The 23,113-nt window shown below is 34.8% G+C and overlaps 1 protein-coding gene across 1 annotated transcript in view; it reads right to left on the reverse strand.

Annotated features, from left to right (window-relative positions):
- Window positions 1-661: 661 nt before the first annotated feature.
- LOC138707696 (sialin-like) overlaps window positions 662-23,113 on the reverse strand; it is a 42,449-nt gene continuing 19,997 nt past the window's right edge. Inside the window, exons 3-8 of the mRNA XM_069837507.1 lie at window positions 21,456-21,568; window positions 17,574-17,711; window positions 15,498-15,702; window positions 8,723-8,870; window positions 2,923-3,037; window positions 662-1,452 (exon numbers count right to left, since the gene is read on the reverse strand). Of these exons, the coding sequence (XP_069693608.1) occupies window positions 1,297-1,452; window positions 2,923-3,037; window positions 8,723-8,870; window positions 15,498-15,702; window positions 17,574-17,711; window positions 21,456-21,568 (875 nt within the window). The 3' untranslated portion in view covers window positions 662-1,296. The remainder of the gene's footprint in view (window positions 1,453-2,922; window positions 3,038-8,722; window positions 8,871-15,497; window positions 15,703-17,573; window positions 17,712-21,455; window positions 21,569-23,113) is intronic.

The raw sequence follows: 23,113 nt of genomic DNA on the forward strand, positions 1-23,113 counted from the left end.
GAACGACAGAAATGGAGATCCTAGTTTCAGTGAAGAAAGGAGAAACAAGAAGAGAATTCAATTTGAATTAAATGAATCTTTCAACTATTATGTGCACAATGCTTATTTTGCTGCATATTTATTTTAGCACAGCAAACATCTGATTTTCTCCCCTTCCGAAAAAGACATTCTTCCTTATTAAGCCACAGCTGGTAACTATGCGAGTACATTGGAGCATGTCAATAAACCCTGCAGGTGAACTAGAGGGTGGGAGTTGATAAGTCGCGTTTTACAAGTTCTAATTGTACTACACTTGCTGACTGCTGATGTATTTACATGATACATTAAAATCAACGTAACAATGTGAACTATTTCTTTTTACTTGGTTAGTTAATGTCACTGTATCAACTACTGGGCTATTTAGCATCGATGAAATTGGTGATAGGGAGATGGTATTTGGCGAGATGAGGCGAGAATTCGCCATAGATAATCTCACATTCGCCTTACAGTTGGAAAAAACCTCGGAAAAAATCCAACCAGCCCAAGTGGGAATCGAACCCAAGCCGAAGCACAACTTCCGATCAGCAGGCAAATGTGCTACCACCTACCAGCCGTGAACTAACTACAAAACACACCTGGTGCTTTCAATTTTGTTGCTATTTTTTTCCACTTCCTTGCCAAAACATATCACTTTTTGTGCTGTTTATGTCGTTTATCCTATACAACTGTAATATTAAACATTAAATCTTTTAATTCGTCTTTCATATTTTTCAGAACAAAATGAAACTCACAAATCTCAGTTGTAAAACAAACAGATTATTACAAATTACACACCGCCCTCAGACTGTCTTGAATAACACAGTAGAATGGAGGGAGATGTCACACCACGAACCAATCAGAAGCAAGCTACAGTGATGTCTTTTTTTCTACAGCAATGAAAACAAACTTTCTTATAATCGCACTACATCTCCATGTAAACTGCGAGGGTGAATTGTCGCGAGCATTTTCGAGATGTGTTGTCTCATTTAAATCTGTATTTTTGTGTTACAAGGAGGTCACATCCAGATCGACCGTGATGTAAACCTCAACCGTGAGCAGAAATGAATTTTCAGCATGTCCGTAACCTTAGGATACAATGCCAGAGGTGAAATTTATATTACAGTATATACTAGTGTCCATTTCAAAGATTATGGATCAGAAAGTTGCCACAGAATAGCAAACATTTCTGTGACGGTTTCACTGGTTTCAGTAGAGACGTACATGGCATGACTGCCAGAAGATGACTAGTGTATGTTCTGAGGAATACAACCACGGAGTTCATAGCACCTGAGCAGCCGAACTCTGACTGTAGTAGATGACAGCACCAGTGAAGTTCACACCAGCTGCCAACACAAATACTGGGAACCAGCGACCATGAGATGTAGTTACCAGCTCTGCTGTAAGGGGTCCACACAATATACCTGGGATGGTAGCCTGAAATGTGAAGTGAATTATGTTTAAAAAGGGAACATATCTTCGGTTTACAAGCAAAAACACATTAAGTAAAAAATATTACTTCCGAGAAAAAGATGTATATAATGTACATAATGTATTAACTTGGAATTGGAAAATTAAATACACATAAAAAGAAGCAACTTACTAAATAATATTTTCATGATTCAATTTTGTCAAGAGCTTTCAAAATGTCTTTTTCTCAAAGATAATATTTTTGACTTGATGTTTTGCTTGTAAGCTGACAATATGATCTACAGCTTTACTTTGTTTTGCATTCATGAACTCTATTAACATAAACCTCTAAACTTCATAGTCAGGAGAGGCTCGACTAAGTAAAACATGGTATTAGCATATATGAGAACTCTTATAGAAACATTTTATGTTTGGAGTAAAACACGAAAAGGAATTTAACTGAACACAACACTACCTTTACAATATGAAGTAAGAAGGGAACTACATGTGTTTAACCTCAACACTTGATCAAAATATCCCATTTGACTAAATACTAAAAAAGTACCAAATTGTAAGATATGTCTTATAGAATGTGTATAGATTACAAGACTACTGTCAATGTTCTTTAAGGGAAAAATGCTTATTTCTGCTGATGTTACAATAATTGACGTTCTTTCTAAAATATATTTACCAACCTGCCAACATGTGTTCCATTCAAACAAAATGAAAATACACCATTTCTTATTAAGGCCAAATAAAAAAAAATGATAACCTAATTACCAATATGTATCACATTCAAACAAGAAGCTTATACATCCTTTCTTAATGAGGTCAATTAAAAATTACCATATATTATAGAACAAATTTGAGATAAAGTAAAATATGAGGACTTAAGGTCAGCAAAATTTAATTTAAAAGTGAGAGATGAATGGCCTGTAATCTCCTCCCTTCCACCCCCCCCCCTCTCTCGACAGAGTTCTTCATACGACATAAATTTACAGCATGGGACCCTCTTATGTGCATTTATTTTTATGCATATAATGTTAGGTATATTTATCACTTTAGAAATTCCTCACGAAGTTTGAAGTTGTAAACTTTAAAAGAAGGAAAAATGGTAACCACTACACTATTGACTACAACTTTTACAGTGACTGATATCTTCAATATTAGTTCTGTTAGCTGGCCTGAATGGCGCAGTCGGTAGAGTGCTGGCCTTCTGTGCCTGAGTTTGAGGGTTCGATCCCGGCCCAGGTTGATGGCATTTAAGTGTGCTTCAATGCGACAGGCTCATGTCAGTAGATTTACTGGCATCTAAAGAAACTCCTGTGGGACAAAATTCCGGGACACCAGTGATGCTGATATAACTTCGGCAGTTGCGAGCATTGTTATATAAAACATAATTTAATTTAGTTCTGTTATGTAAGAAAGTAAAGGGAAAATGGTCATCACAGTAAAGCTCTGAATGTTAAACGTAGTTACAATAACATGATTACTTACTAGTGTGTTGGAAATGGCAAATGTGATGCCTGCGTGATTAGGTGCAATATCTGCGTGGTTACTGAGATGGCCAGCAGAGTTGCAGGCACAGAGACCCATGGAAATAGACACAAATCTGTAACAAAAAATCTGCATTTTTATTGAAATTATCAACTTAGTACACATAAATATATGTATCAATACCAAGACAAGAGTGTAGAGATACAAATAACATTGCAAGAATTTAACTGAAGACGTAATGGCCCTTATAAAATTCTTTTGTTCTTCTAATCTATTTGACATGAAGAGGAACGTGATTTGTCACTATGACCACACAATTAATGCGAGAGAAAGAAATTATGATCTCTATGATAAGGAATCGAAGTTTCCATGCTGCAACCAGAGTTCATAGTATATTAAAAAGTGCAGTAACTTAATGAAATTGCTATTTTATGCAGACCTGAGTCAAATGAATTTTGTAAATCACTTACTGGCAACTATCTTTTTCTACACAAATTCGAAAGACTCCCATAATGTTAACACAGCAATGCCAAAATGTTAATTTCAATTCAAAGAAATAAAGAATTTGAGTGTTTTCTGCCAATATATTTCACTTTAGAGTGAGAACAGTAAAACTAATACCATATTTTCTCAAATAGCCCCCACACATTTTTTCCGAAATATATGTATAAGTAAAAAATACAGGTGTGCAGTTTATTAGAAATAAAGTTGGTAACGTTCGATTTTCCTCCTGCGCAATTTTTAAGTTGGTAGAGCATGCCATTATCTTCTTGCATGGGTATTTCAATTGTTAACATGGTTAAATGGCGTTAGGATTAGCAGTACATGGGTCAGAATCAAGTTGAAGTGTGATAAGTGTATAATTTGTGTGTCATATACTTTCAATTCTGAAAATGAGTACCATTACAGGTAAGAGATTACGATCCCTTACTTTCAGTGAAAAACTTAAAATTATCAAATATGCTGAAGAACATGAAAATCGTGACATGTACTATTAATGTTGGAGGATATCGTGTAAACGGCCGATTAAGCAAGATAATTGACATGTGTGCATATTATGAATTTGAAATGCGTCCTGTTCCAGGATAAAATTTGTTTGTAATGTTAGTGAATTGTATTTGTGCTTAATTATTTTTAATTTGTCATATATACATTTGTTGAAAGTTTTATTTTTGTAACTTGTGTTTGTTTTAATTTTTTTCCCCTTGGTGTGCAGCTTATTCGAGGGAGTAGGGTATTCGAGAAAATATGGCATATGGATTGGACTTTAAATAGAATTTTCCTGTATTTGAATTTATCACTACCTACTATTCTGATTATTCGCAAAGTGCTACTCCACTTCAGGTAATATTTCTACTTACACCACAGAAATAATGTATTATATATTCATCTAAATATAAGACTATTTATTTCTCTGTTGTCTATGATTCTTCATTATGTGTACGTGGAGAATTTGCTTACGTGGAAGTTTGATATCATTGTTCTTCTGTCTACATGAAAATGTTGCCATCGCACAAGTTAAAATATTAGAAATACTCAGATAAATTAGGTACTAGTTTAAATAGTGTGTATATATGTTGGAAATTTAGGTACAGATAATAGTTTCAGACAATTTTAGTAAAACAAGCACAAATACAGATGAAAATATGACATTACTGATTTCCCTTTGATCAATATTATATACGTATCTTTCATTAGTTAATGTGTACGACAATAAGAAGTGCATTTATTTATTCGTCAAGAACATCAAACTGCTCTTTTTTTTCTTCAGAGAAAGACAAGCGCATAAGCATGACTGGTAGTGTGTGAAATGGTGTGCTCTATACATATATTATTAACATAAGAGACATACGTTAGTTAAGGTTATGTAGTGGTAGGGGGTTCATTTTGACCAACACTGTGATCATTGCTGATCTGTTGTGCATAAAAACATATTTTATTATATTTATTTGTATATTTCTGATGAATTTTTATAACCTCCAAATTCTCCTTCAGAACACTGTCAGTAACTTTGTTGTCAATCGTCACTTTCTCAATAATCTATCCGATTTCCAGTAATCCTGTAAGTCAATTTCGCAGAGCAGTTATAAGCTTTGTTGTTTACATTATTCAGAAATCCATAGAAAAACATTCATATAGAACCCTAATCATCCCCATCTCCTTGCTTGCATACTACACAGAACTTGAGTTGATTCTTCTGGCCTGGAAGCAGTAAAGGGAAAATGCAAACTATGTAGATACAGTTTACTTTCTCTGGCAGAAGCAATTTCTCAGACTAAAGCATTCCATTTACCAGTTCATTATACGTAATAAATAATAACGAAGGAAATCACTGGGACCAATGGCCTAATCACAATTATGGTTATTTGTCTTAAGTAAAGACCCACTATATTTTTAATAAAATGATTATGTCTCGTATGCTTCATTCCAGGATGAACTGACTACCATACTGGATAGTACACCCCTTGACACAGAAATTGGTCGCTGTTCAGAGCTCGGGAATCATCGTGTGCGCTGTGTTTACGTGCATGCAATTTACATAGAGAGATTCGAATCCCGGTCTTTGTAACGGGAAGAAAGAGCACTATCACTAAGCCATAAGGCTTTGTATGAAATATGTCGTTTCGTGACAAACAGATACATCACTGCTATGACTTGTCTTCATCCTCGGACCTCGACACTTAATATTTCCCTGTGTGAATCTCACATTAACACAAATGACAAATAAATTCACGCTACAGAAGAGTGACCATTTTCCGTGTCAAAGGGTGTACCATATGAACAAGATCTATCGAATAGTTCAGGAGTAATTAGCATACATGCAATATGACCAAAATAATAATAAAAAAAAAATAGATATATACACACACAAACACACACGTCCGTGAATATATGGAAATAAATTGTTCAATATTTCATTATACTCTGTACATCGAGAAGGTACAAAATGTATCAAAGATTGGAAAGTTTATCCAACTCTGAGCAGTGAGTCTGAAGCAAGACAACAATTTCGTAGTTTAATTTTATTCTAAAATGAACAATTGTGGTAGGGATAATTTGTTAAACATAGAAAGTTAAGCTATGCTTTCCAAGTATAAATCAGTACCAAAGACCTATGATATTTTGGATGTTGCTATAAACGCATTTAATGACTTTACACATGTCTGAATGTAAGTAAATTATTGATTATATTATGATATAATTTTCTCTTCCAAAACAGAATTCCTGTTAACATTTTGACAACAAAATGAATAAACACGATGCAAGTTATGAACTTCAACACTAATATTGACAATTCCTAATCAAATGTTCGAACATGAAGACAAGTTCTCAAAGTTGAAAATTAGCCAATCCGAGTTTATAAATTGATGTAAAACATAACAAATAAACAACGTAAACCTACCCAAATTAGTGGTAAATACTGGTCTTACTATATCAACATGTCAACAGAATTATATTTTATACAGAAGACGAGGAGGAAGAAACAATAAAATCTGAAACAACGGGATAAGGTTTTTCATACATTGACCCAAAGGACTTGAAAATGATAATGATGATGATGATGATGATGATGATGATGATGATGAGGAGGAGGAGGAGGAGGAGGAAGACGATGACGACGATGATACAATATTCACTTAATTATGAAGCAATAATTAATTAATTCCATGACCAATGCATACACAAAATGTCCCGAGAGTTTTTAAAGTAATCAGCAATTTCACAGTCCTGTACCAGAGTAACATGGTCTAAGGTATCATGCCTAGGACTCGCATTACTAAACGCCTCTTCATTAAAAAGAAATCATAAAATTCAAAATTATTTATTAAATACTTAGGTATATTCTTGTGCTGTAAAGGAAGTTCGTAAATATGATATATGTTGCAGTACAGGAGAGAAATAAAGAAAGAACAGGGAAGCTAGAAAATTAGGTAATTCAACTAGGAATGAAATGAAACGAATTTATTTTAATTAAAAATGTAGTAGAAGAGTTAATGTTCTCTATACACTAAAGGTTCTATTGCGGGCAAGCTATTGTCCTGTGATATGTTGATAAATTTGTCAGTCCTGATATAAATGAAATTCCTCATTTAATACCCCTTGCAAATTATAGAGGATATTCAGAGATGATAAAGTATTATGACAATAATGGAGTAATGCTGGAACTAGAATATAAAAATAATTTTTAGTACGAGGACAAAACCTAGCCAAAAATTTTCCTATCTACTACAAATCTCACATATTCCTTAGAGAATCAAACCTCGGTCCCTTCGGTGTGAAACTGCCAGTTAATTAATCTATGAGTGGACCTCATTAATGATGTTAAATAAAAACAATTTTAATATTTGTTTAATGCAGGTTCTACCAAATAATTTTATTAATAAAAGACACAGTTCCCCAGTTATGTTGATGGAGTTTAAGAGTGGAGGGAACAGATTGTGACCCTCATTATAAGACAATCAAGCTGTAACTGACGCCTACAATTTTCTGGCTTTGAACATACTCCGAATATATGCGCGAGTAAAATCCTACCATATCTGCGATAATTCTATTAAGGCTGTACCTGCAGATCAAAAAATCACTCTAGAAGGAAGTTTTTTCATCAGCAGTGTCTGAAAATGTAAATTTATTTCTTATAAAATGAAGAGTACTGATATAATTGATTGGACTTTTAATCAATACTGCTGTGAAAATAACAATACATACTTGATAGTACACTATTTCTTTTTTGGGGAGGGGGATGGAGATAAGAAAGAAGGAAGATGTGGTGTGAAGACATGTCACAAAATTTTTGGTGTCTATTCTGTTTATATTTTCATATTTTTTCAGTGGGATTTGGAAAATCATTAGACCAAGCAGCATCAAGAAGATGCATATTTCTGAGCTAACATAATACGCCTATGCTACAACTAATATAGAGCTATGTGACTATTGTCCCATGTTAAAAATTCTTTAACTGAATAATAATATCCATCTAAAATTGTTTTGCAATGCACGAAAATGCTAACTAAATTAAATTAAAAACTACATAGAACGGAGTTACAGGAAGACCAATATATTATTATTCTCCTGATAACCCAATACTGCGAGTCCAAACATCATATTCTCGCTCTACTAACTTCCAATTTAAACACTGACAATTTTATTTCTGTAACACTAAATACACTCAGACACACCTTCAGACACCCTCACACTCACAAAACACACAATCATTCATTCCTACTTGATGCTGCTATGGTTGATGATTAAAATGAAGGTAACAATTACGATGACTTAACCCTTATCTGGCAGTTATCTTGTCACAAAAAAGTTGTATTCTCTCGAATTTTGCAATGTGCTTAAACTTCCGAACTTTACAATCTATAAAATATCTCCAAATGAGAAAAGATCTAATGTTTCCATGAAAACAATACAATAACACATTTTAATGATTTCAATAGACAGACAGAATAAGAAATGAAGCTGTGTTGGAAAGAGTGTGAGAAGAAAGAATGCTGCTGAAGCTGATCATGAAGAGAAAAAGGAACTGGTTGAGTCACTGGCTGAGAAGAAACTGATTACTGAAGGATGCACTGGAAGGAATGGTGGACAGGAGAAAAGTTCGGGGCAGAAGATATCAGATGATAGATGACATTAAGGATCCTATGCAGAGACTAAAAGGAAGGCAGAAAATAGGAAAGTTTGACCAGTGATACTGTACTGAAACCTTTTATAAACCCTGAAATAACGCTGAGACACATTTGTGAATTTCATTAATAAAAAACTAAAAATAAAAGACTGGTAAGGAGAAAGTACTTACACGACAGCAGCCAGAAGGTTGTCAACTGTACAGAATGCAAGTAGGAACACTCCCGGTCCAAGCAGACCAATACTAGTCATTAGTCGACGCACTGATAGAACTGTCCACCTCTGTTGTCCCACAAGTGTGTCCGCAAAATGGCCTGCAACTATAGACCAAAGCATTAATACACAACAAGTATAATTCTTGACTGACAACTAAGAAAAATTAAAACAGAATTTTTATTGAGTTTTAAGGTACGTACAGTACTTACCTAATCTCTAATTGAGAAATAATGAAAACCTATGAATTATTCGTATTTTCAACTTCAGAATTAGATCCCTGAATCTCATAGGCCAAGTACAATTGGTATTATGTCATATAAATTAATTAAGTATGCCATATATTACAAACATGTATATGTAGCTCTTCGAAAAATCTACAGTGTAATTCAGTTTATGTAGCACACATATTTAATGACAATGTGATAAAGGTGCAGAAGGAAAGGAAAATTTGAGCAAATTACACGAAGGGCAAAGTTTTGTACCAACATTATAAAAAATATACTTAACAATAGTAATTCAATTACAGGCACACACTTAAAATCCACTGGTCCCCAACCTATTGTTCATTTGGTACAAGTAGTTTTTGTTCTTGCTTGAAAGAGTAACTCAATTGCTTAGTTTGCAATCACAGCAACACTTTGTTTATACAGGATTTCTCGCTCCAATTTTTCTTTTTACTCTTCTGGCTCTTACTCAACTTATCTTTTTCTTTACTATATTTGTTGTAAATACTCTTTTACTTTCAATAACCGTTGAAATAATAAGAATATACATTATTTTTTGTTTCATAACATTTATTGACACATTAATTGCTGTAACAAACAAAAATATTTTTGTCTACTCTCATAAATGTTACAAAATTCTTAAAAAAAAAAAAAGCATACAATTCAATTCCAACTACTTCTTTCAGACTAATTGCTATCCAAAAGAAGTAACATGTGCATATTTCTTTGCAAAAGTAATTTGGAATACTAAACAACACAAAATCTGTCCATCAACTAGGAAAAAAGGGTTCCACATATAAAGCAAAATCTATCATAAATCATCTCAATAAATCTGCCAGTGTCATAGTATCATGAGTTTATTATTAAATGCTTAACAATTTTTCAAAAGTGAAAGTAGCATTAAAGCAATATGTATATGGCAAATACTGTGAAATTCTTATTAAAAGTAACCAAGATATTTTGAATTTTCAGAAAAATATATACTGTGTACATTTGAAATAGAAATCACAGACAAGAGAATTTACATAATTATCACTTTACCGGAAATACGAGTACATATTCAGGAAAGTTATAAAGAATGCATTACCGAAATTCAAGACGAAATTCGCACAAAAGAATTAAAATTATACCCAAGAGTATCTGCTTTGTCTTATAATCTAGACTATCTAAAGAATCAAGATGACCAAATGCCATGTTAAATATCACAATATTTCTTATCCACATCACGACATGATTAGCATGTAGGAATAAGGATTTTTTTATAGTTTATCTTCAAACTGAAGGTGTGATCTTGGAGATTATGTCCATCACTCTTTAAGAATAAATGTCATAACAGCAGAGATATGATAGTCGTTTGTCTACATCACTGACGAGGGATATCTCATCACTTCACTATGATATTTTTTGACACAGGTAACAAGGTAACAGATACAAAAGACATCGATAATATTATCACATCAGTTTTCTGAGAAGATACTAAGAACCATAAAACTTAATTTTTAAGTACATCAAACAGTGTTTGGATATACGTATTTATACAAACACAGTAAAATACTGACAAAGATTCTATATGTTGGTACAGTAAAAATGAAATGTAATAAGTATGGAAAAGTTGGTGGTTTATGAATTCCAAGAATCGAATGAAATGTACCACACAAGTGGTATACTGTCTTCATATTTAAGATGTTCAGAATTTGCTTCCCGCAAAAATTCTTTTGGCAAAGAGTTCTGTTCTCTTTCTCATATTCTTACAGTAAATACCACTCCTTTTTATGTAAATGTCCAGCTATATGCTATCACCATTAACCTACTTAACAATACTAATTATTGAAGTGTCCCTGAAAACGAAAAATAAGAAATAAGATTGACTTGTTTTGTGTAATCAATTCTACGAGGCGCATTCAGAAAGTAAGTTTCCCAATTTAAAAAAAAAAAGAACTCACACTTTCAGGAAAACATTTATTGGCAACAGGTACAGCAATGTTTCAGCTATTTTTCAACATAGCCACCATCGGAATTGAGACACTTGTCGTATCGTGGGATCAACTTTTGTATCCCTCTGTCATAGAACTCTGCAGCCTGTGAATGGAACCAGCGTGTGACATACGTCTTCAGCTCTTCGTCGTTGCCAAAACGCTCACCGGAGGACAGGAATTTCTTGAGGTGCAAGAAAACGTGAAAATCGCTGGGAGCAAGATCAGGACTATAGGATGGATGATCAAACAACTCCCAGCCAAATTCCGTCAAAACAGCTGCTGTGCGCCGAGCCGTATGTGGACGAGCATTGTCATGGAGGAGCACAACACCTGCAGTAAGCATTCCACGCCTCTTGTTTTGAATGGCACGTCGCAATTTTCGCAGTGTTTCACAGTAATGGTCAGCGTTCACTGTTTCACCTCTTGGAAGGAAGTCAATGAGCAGAATGCCCTTCCTGTCCCAGAACACCGTGCACATCACTTTCCGTACCGACAGCATCTGTTTGAATTTCGTCCTGACTGGAGATCCACTATGCTGCCAATGCATTGACTGCTGCTTGGTTTCGGGGGTGAAGTGCGAAATCCAAGTCTGATCACCCGTGACGATCCTGTCGAGGAACTCGTCGCCGTCATCGTGATACTGTTGCAGAAATGTCAGTGCTGCTCCTAAACATTGCATTTTGTGTTCGGGTGTCAGGTTTTTCGGCACCTACCTGGCACACACTTTTTTGAACAGCATGTGCTTAGTGACAATCTCATGCAACAAGGATCACGATATCTGCGGAAAATGGCTGCTCAGCTCCGTAATCGTGAAGGAACAGTTCTCCATGATGCACTGCTGCACCAGCTCAACAAGATCATCATTGATGAGGGATGGTCGCCCACTGCACTCTTCATCATGGACACTTTGACGACCTTCGGAAAACTGCCTACACCAGTGACGCACCACCTGCTTACTCATGATGTTCGGCCCATAGACCTGACAGAGCTGCCGATGAATTTCAATTGGTGCAATGCTTTGTGCATTAAAGAACTTTATCACCGACCGAACCTCGCAGGAAGCGGGAGAAGGAATAAGAGCTTCCATTTCGGACCACTGCTGCCACGCTACTGACACCAGGCGGGACCTGTCCAGCTGGCATATGATTGATACGTCATAGATCTGTTATGCATGCGCAATTGACACGGCTGATTATGTTTACTTTCAAGGGGAAAAAATCGGGAAACTTACTTTCTGGATGCGCCTCGTAGAACAGAATGTCTCTTTCATTAACGTAACATTTACATTCATTTAAATGTATTTTCTTAACCATATGATGATGGAAAATTAAACCTAAAGAATGGTATATTCTTTCTAAACGATCGGAACAAGACAAGGAAGTTATGTGCAGTGTAGAGACATATATAAACCTACAATGATTGTTCTGCACCTGAAGTAAATCTGCAATGCTATCCAGTGAATATTGTGCTTGCTCTGGAGCCTCTCACGGATTCAAACTCGTCAAGAGCAGGAAAAAAAAAGCTGTGTATGTTATATTGCATTAATTTTTATCATACAAAAGAACCTTAAAATGTTCGACCCATTAAAGAAATTCTCTAAACATCCATTTTACCATTCACCTATAGTTTGCACTTTCAAGTACAGTACCTCTTCTGGCTAACCCTTAAGGATGCTCTATGGCATATAAAGTAGAAATGATATGAGAACTAAAGTGATATTCAGGTATCAAACATATCACACATAAAATTACCGTCTCTCAGATGTAGCAGCAGATGTCGTGTAAGTCAACAATAACTGAACACATGCACGAAGAAGAAGGATATCCCTAAATTATTATAATAGCCATCCATACAAGTCCATACTTGATGCATGACCCACAAAGTTTCTAAAAACTATCAACTTCCGCTATACTAATAATAAGTAAATAGTAAAGGTAAATCCTATTACAGATCAGAGACACCCACAGGGTGGTAGGAGGTTACAGCTCTCACATTTGTGGTCAATTTACATTATGGGTAGTAGCAGTAAGAATGTCAGTGCTTGTCACTTACGCCCCAAGAAAACTCCCAGCTATTTATTTCTGTTAAATGTTGAGTCCATCTCAGGGTAATAAAAAAAGTCAGAAGGATTAGGCCAATTGAAAAAATCCAATCATCCCATACAGAATTGAACTTGTAACCTTAAGGTGAAGAAAGGATAGAATGAAGAAAAATTCTCTCTGGCACTGGGATTCGAACCTGGGTTTTCAGCTGTACATGCTGATGCTTTATCCACTAAGTCATACCAGATTCAAATTCCTGAGAAGGATTCAATCCGGCATTGGAGCATCAGAATTTGAATCTGGTGTGGCCTAGTGGATAATGCGTCAGCCGTAGAGCTGAAAACCTGGGTTCGAATCCCAGTGCCAGGGAGAATTTTTCTCCGTTCTACCCATTCTTCACCATACGGTAATGCAGAATTCTTGCACAGAAATATCATATTTACTTCCATACATCATAGTAATATTGCAACCTCAGGCTTTATAAGGTAGTGCCATAGGGTGCTATTCATAGACATTTCGCAGCATGCGCAACGAGCGTACTAAGCTAGCCCCAGCTATCGACTGGTTACTTATACAAAAGTCAAATCATATCCTATCTCTAACACTGGTTTATGAATACGAAAAACGCTATCACCCACCGGAAACCTGCACTAAAAATGTCTATGAATACGACCCTTAATTTATTATGCACACTCCATACTAACAAAAAGTTGAAGGAAAACAAACAAAGAATAGAATAAAGCAGTCACTATAAATGGAGATTACTTGCATTTACAGTACGTTCTATTCACAAAAAAAAAAAAAAAAAAAAAACTTTTAAAAGAACCAACACACCATATTTACATTAAACATCTTTTAACATGATAACTAAATTTATGGCTTATGGTTATAAAGGAACTTCTAAATTACACGAAGACAAAGCACAGAGATTAGTTTCCATTGCTATAAATTATTTTCAGAGTTAAATACAGTAATGTTTTAACTAAACCATAATTGTACCTATTTTTAAGAAGAGGGACAAAACCAACTGTGATAACTTTCGAGGAATATCACTTTTGTTGACGTCGTACAAAATTTTGTCCAATATTCTTTTGAGAAGATTAACTCCGTACGTAGATGAAATTATTGGGGATCATCAGTGTGGTTTTAGGCGTAATAGATCGACTATTGATCAGATTTTTTGTATTCGACAGATAATGGAGGAAAAAATGGGAGTATAAGGGTACAGTACATCAGTTATTCATAGATTTCAGAAAGGCATATGACTCGGTTAAGAGGGAAGTATTATATGATATTCTTATTGAATTTGGTATTCCCAATAAACTAGTTCGATTAATTAAAATGTGTCTCAGTGAAACATACAGCAGAGTCCATATAGGTCAGTTTCTATCTGATGCTTTTCCAATTCACTGCGGGCTAAAGCAGAGAGATGCACTATCACCTTTACTTTTTAACTTCACTTTAGAATATGCCATTTGGAAAGTTCAGGATAACAGGCAGGGTTTGGAATTGAACGGGTTACATCGGCTTCTTGTCTATGCGGATGACGTGAATATGTTAGGAGAAAATCCACAAACGATTAGGGAAAACACGGAAATTTTACTTGAAGCAAGTAAAGCGATCGGTTTGGAAGTAAATCCCGAAAAGACAAAGTATATGATTATGTCTCGTGATCAGAATATTGTACGAAATGGAAATATAAAAATTGGAGATTTATCCTTCGAAGGGGTGGAAAAATTCAAATATCTTGGAGCAACAGTAACAAATATAAATGAAACTCAGGTGGAAATTAAATGCAGAATAAATATGGGAAATGCGTGTTATTATTCGGTTGAGAAGCTTTTATCATCTAGTCTGCTGTCAAAAAATCTGAAAGTTAGAATTTATAAAACAGTTATATTACTGGTTGTTCTGTATGGTTGTGAAACTTGGACTCTCACTCTGAGAGAGGAACATAGGTTAAGGGTGTTTGAGAATAAGTTGCTTAGGAAAATATTTGGGGCTAAGAGGGATGAAGTTACAGGAGAATGGAGAAAGTTACACAATGCAGAACTGCACGCATTGTATTCTTCACCTGACATAATTAGGAACATTAAATCCAGACGTTTGCGATGGGCAGGGCATGTAGCATGTATGGGCGAATCCAGGAATGCATATAGAGTGTTAGTTGGGAGACCGGGGGGAAAAAGACCTTTGGGGAGGCCGAGACGTAGATGGGAGGATAATATTAAAATGGATTTGAGGGAGGTGGGATATGATGATAGGGACTGGATTAATCTTGCACAGGATAGAGACTGATGGCGGGCTTATGTGAGGGCGGCAATGAACCTTTGGGTTCCTTAAAAGCCATTTGTAAGTAAGTAAATGTTTTAACTAAATATAACCAGATTCAAAGAAACAAATGATAAACTGACTTGATCATTACAAAAACAATATTGTATTTAATCCTAGGAAGTTTACTGTTATATTTGAAATTGTGGGATACTTACATATTCCAACCAAGGAGTTGACAATGTATGGGACGGCAGTAAGACTAATGCTTTCCTTGTTGGCTCCGAGATTCCGTGCGAGATATGTAGGGAGCCATTGCATGATGATGTAGTTGGACCAGTTCATAGCGAAGTGTGCAATATACAATGCCCAAAGAGGCCAATGACAGACAAACTCTGTCCATCGAACATTGGGATTTGTTACCTGAAAGAATAAACACAATTATTTTAAATTAACATAAATTTTAACATTTAAATTCTCTCTTAAAATACATTTCTGTGCATTTTACAGAAAAATTTTCCAGAGTGATGGGACAATTACATGAATACATGGTGTTTGGAAAATAGTCAAAGAACAGCACTGCAAAACAGATTAATTAATTTAAATATACGAACCAATACTCCATGGTTACTTAGAGATATTGTGGTTAATATGTCAGTAAGTTACCTAAACATGTGAAAAGTGTAAATAATAGCTTCGTCCCAACAATGGCCTGTAACTGTCCATAACTATTGTAAGCATGCACAGAAAACGTGTTCCAATACACTCCAAACCAGTTCTGAACTGGAAATATGTACTTCAGTCAGACGTTTCAACTTTTGACACACATCCGGAACAGTCAGAAGTAATCAGTGGATTGAGGCATGTACTGGTGAGTAAGTGTCTCTCACATGTGCATACGATCATCAAACATATCCTGGATACATATTGAAGAAAGACATCATGATCGAATATTTACATCTTCCACTTGAAGCAGAATTGCTGAGTAACTTTCGGTGTTGTACCTCGGACTCATTTTGCCTTCATTAGCATCATTTCATTAATCTTCAACAGTTACATTGACTGGGAGGACATGATGGACGTGATTCCAGGATTTGCCTACAGTTGTCATCTGTCTGCCAGAGCTGCACATATCTAGAGAAGCCGCAGGGACTTCAATAAGTGGACCGTGGGTGACAGGGGAAGTGTAGCTCCCTCAGATAGAGTGAGGAACAATCAGTTATTGTCGGGTGACAGAAGGTATAAGATTGGTTAGCTAGAATGCCTAAATTCAATAAACCATTGTAAAGTAAACTTCATACTTACATTAGTGAATTTGGTGCCCATATGTTTTCAACTGATGCAACAGTTTTGTTATGTAAGGTTTGTGAAAAGACAGTTAATCACGAAAAAAAGTATTGTATAAGTCAACATGTGTCAACTACGAAGTAGAAATGTGAATTATGTTGATATAATTTAAATGTATTGCTAAAATATATTATGCCTTTTAAAAATGTATAATGCCTTTTTCAAAATTTAGTGTGCCTATTTTTACGTTTTTATTGCCTTTTTTGCCTGCCTATTTTAACTGTTATAAATGCTTAAACGTCTGGGCTCTAGTCATCACAATCGAAAATGTAATGAACTTTACATCCCAGCTACTCTTCATAAGGGCCTTTACATAACTGTATATGACCACTAGTAAAGGCTTTGCAACTGAACCTGCATATAGGGGCAGTATAAGTGGTGCACTAATGCTTGGATACCTCTATCAAGGACAGGGTTCTTTTACGTGCAACTAATGTATGACAGAGACCAACCAGCTTTACTTTCCTCTGGAGAAAGACATGCTCAGGATTTTATCTCCTTTTAAATCCATCACCCTCACCCAGGTTTGAACCTGCACAACATCCAATGGCCAGCATGGTAACAGTAAGACTACCGATGACAATTAAACAGAGAGAAACGTCTTTACTACAACAACACCAGGTTACACATTACACATTAATCTAGATGAAAGGAAAATGAACAACCAATTATGACCTTAGGCACAGAGTGATACAATAACTAATTTACAGTATTGTAAGGTTGTATCCCTAAGCTGAATATACAATGGAGGTAATGGAACTCAAAACTTAAATTATTCAGAATAATTTAAGAAAATGTACTTTTTGTTGGATGAATCCTATAAGGAAATTAGTTCTTGAGCCAGTATGTCCATATTTATACAATACCATATTATGACAGAAATACAATGCATCACATTTTTCACACATGTAACTACATAACACCTGACTATATCTCTAGTAACTTACCTTAGGTACAAAAAGAGGAATTTCATCCTGTGTTGATGTAGCACCATCATTATAAAATAATATCCATATGAGTACCCATACAATGCCTAGTGTCCCGAAAAGGTAAAATCCTGTCTGCCATGAGAGATATGGGCATAGCTAGAAATAAAATACAATAATGAGCACCATGCATACTAATGAATATCAAACGTAACTCACACTGCAATACAATAAACGAATCTCAAGTTTTCGATAATAATTGGAGTATTGACATTATTATTGTGTTCTGTACAGCCTTATACACAAAAATGACAAATCTCTTGCAGCGTGAATTTGTCGAAGTTCACCTTTGGGCAGCACCTGGTCCACATGGCTAGGGAAAGAATGTTTATTTTTCACCTAATTCACCCCTTGAATATATCTTTAATATAGATTATTTATAACACCTGTTCTATAAACAGACAGAAAAAGCAATAAAAAAGAAGAAATTAAAATGAAACAGCATAGTCTTGTATAAGAAATTCGTTCACATGTAAACCTAAGCTCTCACAAAATCAACCAAAGTCTTCTGCAGGGGACTTAGCCGGTCATTTTTTTTGTCTAAGATGATACATATATGAATAATAATTAAAAATCTGTATGGTAAGGGCTAAAGATTTTCAAATATCATACTACAGCTTAGAAGTAAACTTTTGGATATACCAAAACGTTCTGTAACTGATGGTATACTCAAAAGTCTACTTCTGAACATATTCATCATGAAAGCCTAAAAGCTCATATCATACTACAGTGTCAACCATGATTTTTGCTCTATAGGGAAAACAGTAAACTAGCACAATTCACATATTTCTGTGTAATTCATTTTAATTTTCACTGTGTTTCGTTGCTGGAAATTGCAAGCATTTATCATGTACACGTATCGTCATATCACATTGTGCTTGTATGTGAAAATAACACAGAAAACTATACTAAAATAAGAGCACAGAAATTATGTACATTCCTTCACACCAGATGCTTGGCTATTACCTTGAACTGATCAAACTACATGCTTTCAAATTCTATACATTCAATTTCAAATTATACAGATAGAGTCATTGAAGTGCGAACCAGCATGCACCATTTGTGATATTGGCATGTGCAGCACTTGTTGCTGTGTTCGGGTATTGTAGAGTATACAGCTTTCTTAACAATTTATGGAATAAAAGCCATTAAAAATTAGTTACTTCGCCTACCAATTATAAGGAAAATGCTGAAATTGGCAGCCTTTGTTGTCTACACATTTTTGACAACTCTTTAAAAAACTATCCCTCACTGGCAGTAGTTCTTGTAGAGAAATGGTTGCAATCTCCTGACGGATATTACATTTCAGTTCTTCCAGGGTGTGTGTGTTGTCTTGTGCACAACATATTTTAACTCACCACAGACATAATAGTCGTACAAGACTAGGTGAGAGACCAAGGGAGACACAGGAACTTTAGTGAAGGATGGATAGTTTCTTAAAGAGGTAGGTACCAAAAATTTTCGGACAACAAAGCCAACCAGTCTCAGCACCTCCTTTCATAAAATTAGTAACTAATCTTTTAACAGCTTTCATTCCAGAAATTCTCGAGAAAACTGTATATACAAGATTGCACCACCGCCACTCTACAATATCTTCAAATGGCAATGAACATCATTGGCACACATGCTGCACACTGATTCACACTTGACCTTGGAGTTTTGTTACTAACGAACAATTTTTATAGTCTATAATGCATCGACATTCTTGGCATCCGAAATTGTTTATCAGACTACGCCACATAACATAAAACTGTGTTTAGTTTCCACCAGACTAAAGAAATAGGTACTCAACAATCAAGCAACATATTTTACATAATACAGGGGAGAGTTGGGTAGTATCGGATATCGGGTAATATCGGACAGTGCGTTTCTTTCATCTGCCACCATATGGTAGTACCTGAATGACATGGTTACGTTTCTCTATGAGACATCACAGAAACATAACCATGTCAATCAGGTACTATCATCGTGTGGTAGATGAAAGAAACTCACTGTCTGATATTACCCGATGTCCGATACTACCCGACTCTCCCCTATACTGTACAAGATATTCAAGGGCTAAATATTAATGTAAAATAATTATTTTGCTAACAAAAATATTTCAAAGTTATAAATCAATTGCTCAAATGAGAATAAATAATAATAAATAACTTCCATAGGTATGCAGGTATACTGAAATCTGTGTATAATTTAATGCAGTTGGCATGTAAATAACATTGTTTAAGGCAATTCTGAATATTCATTTTGTTCTTAATTCTTGATTTCTTCAACAGCAATGCCTATTTCCAAAGACTTTATAAATTAGAAATGTATCAACAAGACAAAAATAAAATGATGAGCTGATTTAAGCTTATAATCCTACAATCATTCATTTTCAAATTCGTGGGGGGCCAAAAACGTGTATTTCCATCTGTAACTCAATGTTAAATTTATCTCAATACCAAAATTGTCATTGCAGAGTAAAATAATTCAGTAACGAAAGTTAAAATTATACAGAAAAAGATATGAAAAAACACACACGCACGCACACACACATAGATATACATACTTATATGGAAATATAAGATGTAGGCTATTTGTTTTTTGGGAAATTTAAAGTAGGGAATTTCTTTGTTTTGTAAAATAGAGACATCAACGGTACTATGTGCACAGTAGTTAGAAGAACCTGAAATAATAAACATTAAAACGCAACACAAATGAAGTATGCACATGCTAGAGGCATTAAAGCTCCCACAAGCGAAGAAGCAACTTTTGACCGCTCCATAACATATAATTTTGAACTCCTTGGATTCCTTCCAGCCAATGGGAATTGGATATGTTACTCGCCTTTCTGACCTCACATAGAAAGTGGACATGGCAATGGTATATAAATATATTGCCTTCAGCGCTTATCTGTCTGCCTGTCGACCTGCTGTAGTCCAGCTGATTGCCATCGAGGTGAGAGAAGGGGGAATGCTATTATTTGCAACATCATACTCTGGCCCAATAAGATCTACATGTTTTACTCATATGTTACATCACATCTTTCTCTGTAACCACAATAAGAAAACTTTTTACAGGCCCTGACCATAAAAAAGAATCAATTCTAAACCTTAAATGCGAAATTCTATCAAAATTATATTAAAGAACAGTGGAGAAAATATGATTCTCGAGTTTTACAATAGGAACACTCCATACTGCTATTGTCTCTTCCACCTGTTCCCACACCCCACTCAATCATCCTCTCTATATCTATTCATTACAGGCTCCCACGTGTGCATGGGAGTGAAATAAATAAGACAATTCTTATAACTGAAGAGTGCAGACTGTTGGAAATATGCAAACATTATACTCCTAAAAATTGAAACATAATGTCTATAAAATACAGAAAGTATCATGCACCTGGATCCTATTAAGTATCATCATAATATTCCTTTCAAGTTTTAGATTATCAAGTTTGTTCCAACTTCATATTTTCTTGCTTATTCTTTCGAGTAATGAATTGTTTCATGAAGGGCTATTAAATAATCATAATCTGAAGGAAAAAAATAGTGAAAATGAAACTTGTATGACTACATTCATCCTGTATTTTATACTGCAATTGCCTATGCAATTTAATTTCAAGAATTCTATACCTAAACTCCTCCTGTAAGTGAAAGATCAGGTTTCAAACAATATTACTAATTAGTTAACAAGAACTGTATATAAAGGTGACATACTTGATAGTTGGTTCAAAATATTCAAATTATTGAATATTTCTTTTATCACAAAATATTTCTGACATAATAATCACTGTCATATTGTAAAACATATACTGCATTTTTATGATTCACTTCATACAATCTCTTTTCAAATCGTACTCACCACAGATGCGACAGTTTGGCCCACAGAACCTGCAGCAACTAGGTAACCGAATGCTCTTGATCTTTCTTCCATTGGTACATTATGTGCAAATATATGGAAGATTGTGGGTAGACCTGGTGTGGAAGAAGAAAATTGAGAACCTATAGTCAGTAGCGAGATAATGTTTTTAATTAATTGGAGACGTTAATTCATATTTTTAATGTTTGTTATGGAACTTTTAGCCAAGCCCACAATTAACTCTACTTTCAATGGTGAGTATTCTGTAAAAATTAATTCCAAGTCCCATTTATTTTAGTTAACATGATGAGATTAATTAGCTCTAAGACGAATTATAACAAGTTCCTTTTGCATGCATCCATTTGCAATGGAGACTAGGCTATGTGAAACTATAATGGCTTCGGTCTAGAGTTTTACAGAAAACTACCAGGATATGATTTAAGATAATCCATTTCATTCATAGATGTAGCCTTCCTGGCTGAATACAAACGGAGATGGGTCCAGCACCAAACATTGGTTTTGTTATTATAGGGCCAGGAATTTAATGCAGTTGCATATTTTTCTTTTCCACTGGCTGTAATTAATTGTTTAATTATCTTTCCAAATCATCAACATTTGTCTATTTAACCTGATTTTATGTTGCATATATTTGCATATTTTGGTTTCTTCAATAAATAAGCCATAGTTTTATAATATCTGTATTATTATTGCATATTTTCACGTCCAAGCTCATTAAAACTAAGTTTGGCTTTTAAAATAAAAGCATTACATTTTATCATTAATAATTTTTACTGGATATTTATTCCATTCTATTTTGCCACAACTGTACTTGGAAGGTCAATGTACATTATGGGAATAATTATCACTCAGTCGGGGAAGTCTTGATGTCTCGTGTGATATTCAGCTACGCAATTACTTATTCTATTCTCATTCGTGTATACAGCTACACAGTTGTTTTTTAGTGTGTGATGTAATTGTAGTGTTTTGCGTGTGACTGAAGGGTCTCACTTAGTGCATTATGTTCGTTTCTCTTGCTCTCAAGTTGTTCAAGTATGCTCAAAATAAAACCCAGTAAGTCATCTTGACTAAAATGTCTACAAACTGAATTTATGAGTGACATCTTCACATAGTCGAATACTGTTGTTTAAGTATACCTCAGTATCATCTTGCAATGCTGAGAGAGGCTTTTCAAAGTACAAATCCATTTTCAGAGGTAACAGACCATTTATATCTACTAAAAACCTACACCATGTGATTATCGTGAACTGCAACTTTCTTTAAACAGTGATTCACATGATTCAATTTTTCAACAATAAATATAAATTTAATCTCATCTGGTTTGACTCAAACTAGGAAAATGTCAATAGATATACAATTTTATTACTGCATATTTATTGGCATATTTTTGAAGTTTTTAAAAACATACTTGCATGCATATTCAGTAGGAGTTTTAGGGCATGAACTTCCAGGTCTAGTTATTACTAAACAACATAATTATTGAATACTTGAAGTAACAATATGCATTTTTCTTCACAGAAATAACTGGTAGATACAATAGAATCACAAGGAAATGTTGCCTGTGTAATAGTAGCTATGTGACTTAGGAAAAATGTAACTAAAAACATTCGGATTCCACTAAAATAATTTCCACAGAAACAATA

Source organism: Periplaneta americana, chromosome 10 (genome assembly GCF_040183065.1).
Source record: "Periplaneta americana isolate PAMFEO1 chromosome 10, P.americana_PAMFEO1_priV1, whole genome shotgun sequence".
NCBI lineage: Eukaryota > Metazoa > Arthropoda > Insecta > Blattodea > Blattidae > Periplaneta > Periplaneta americana.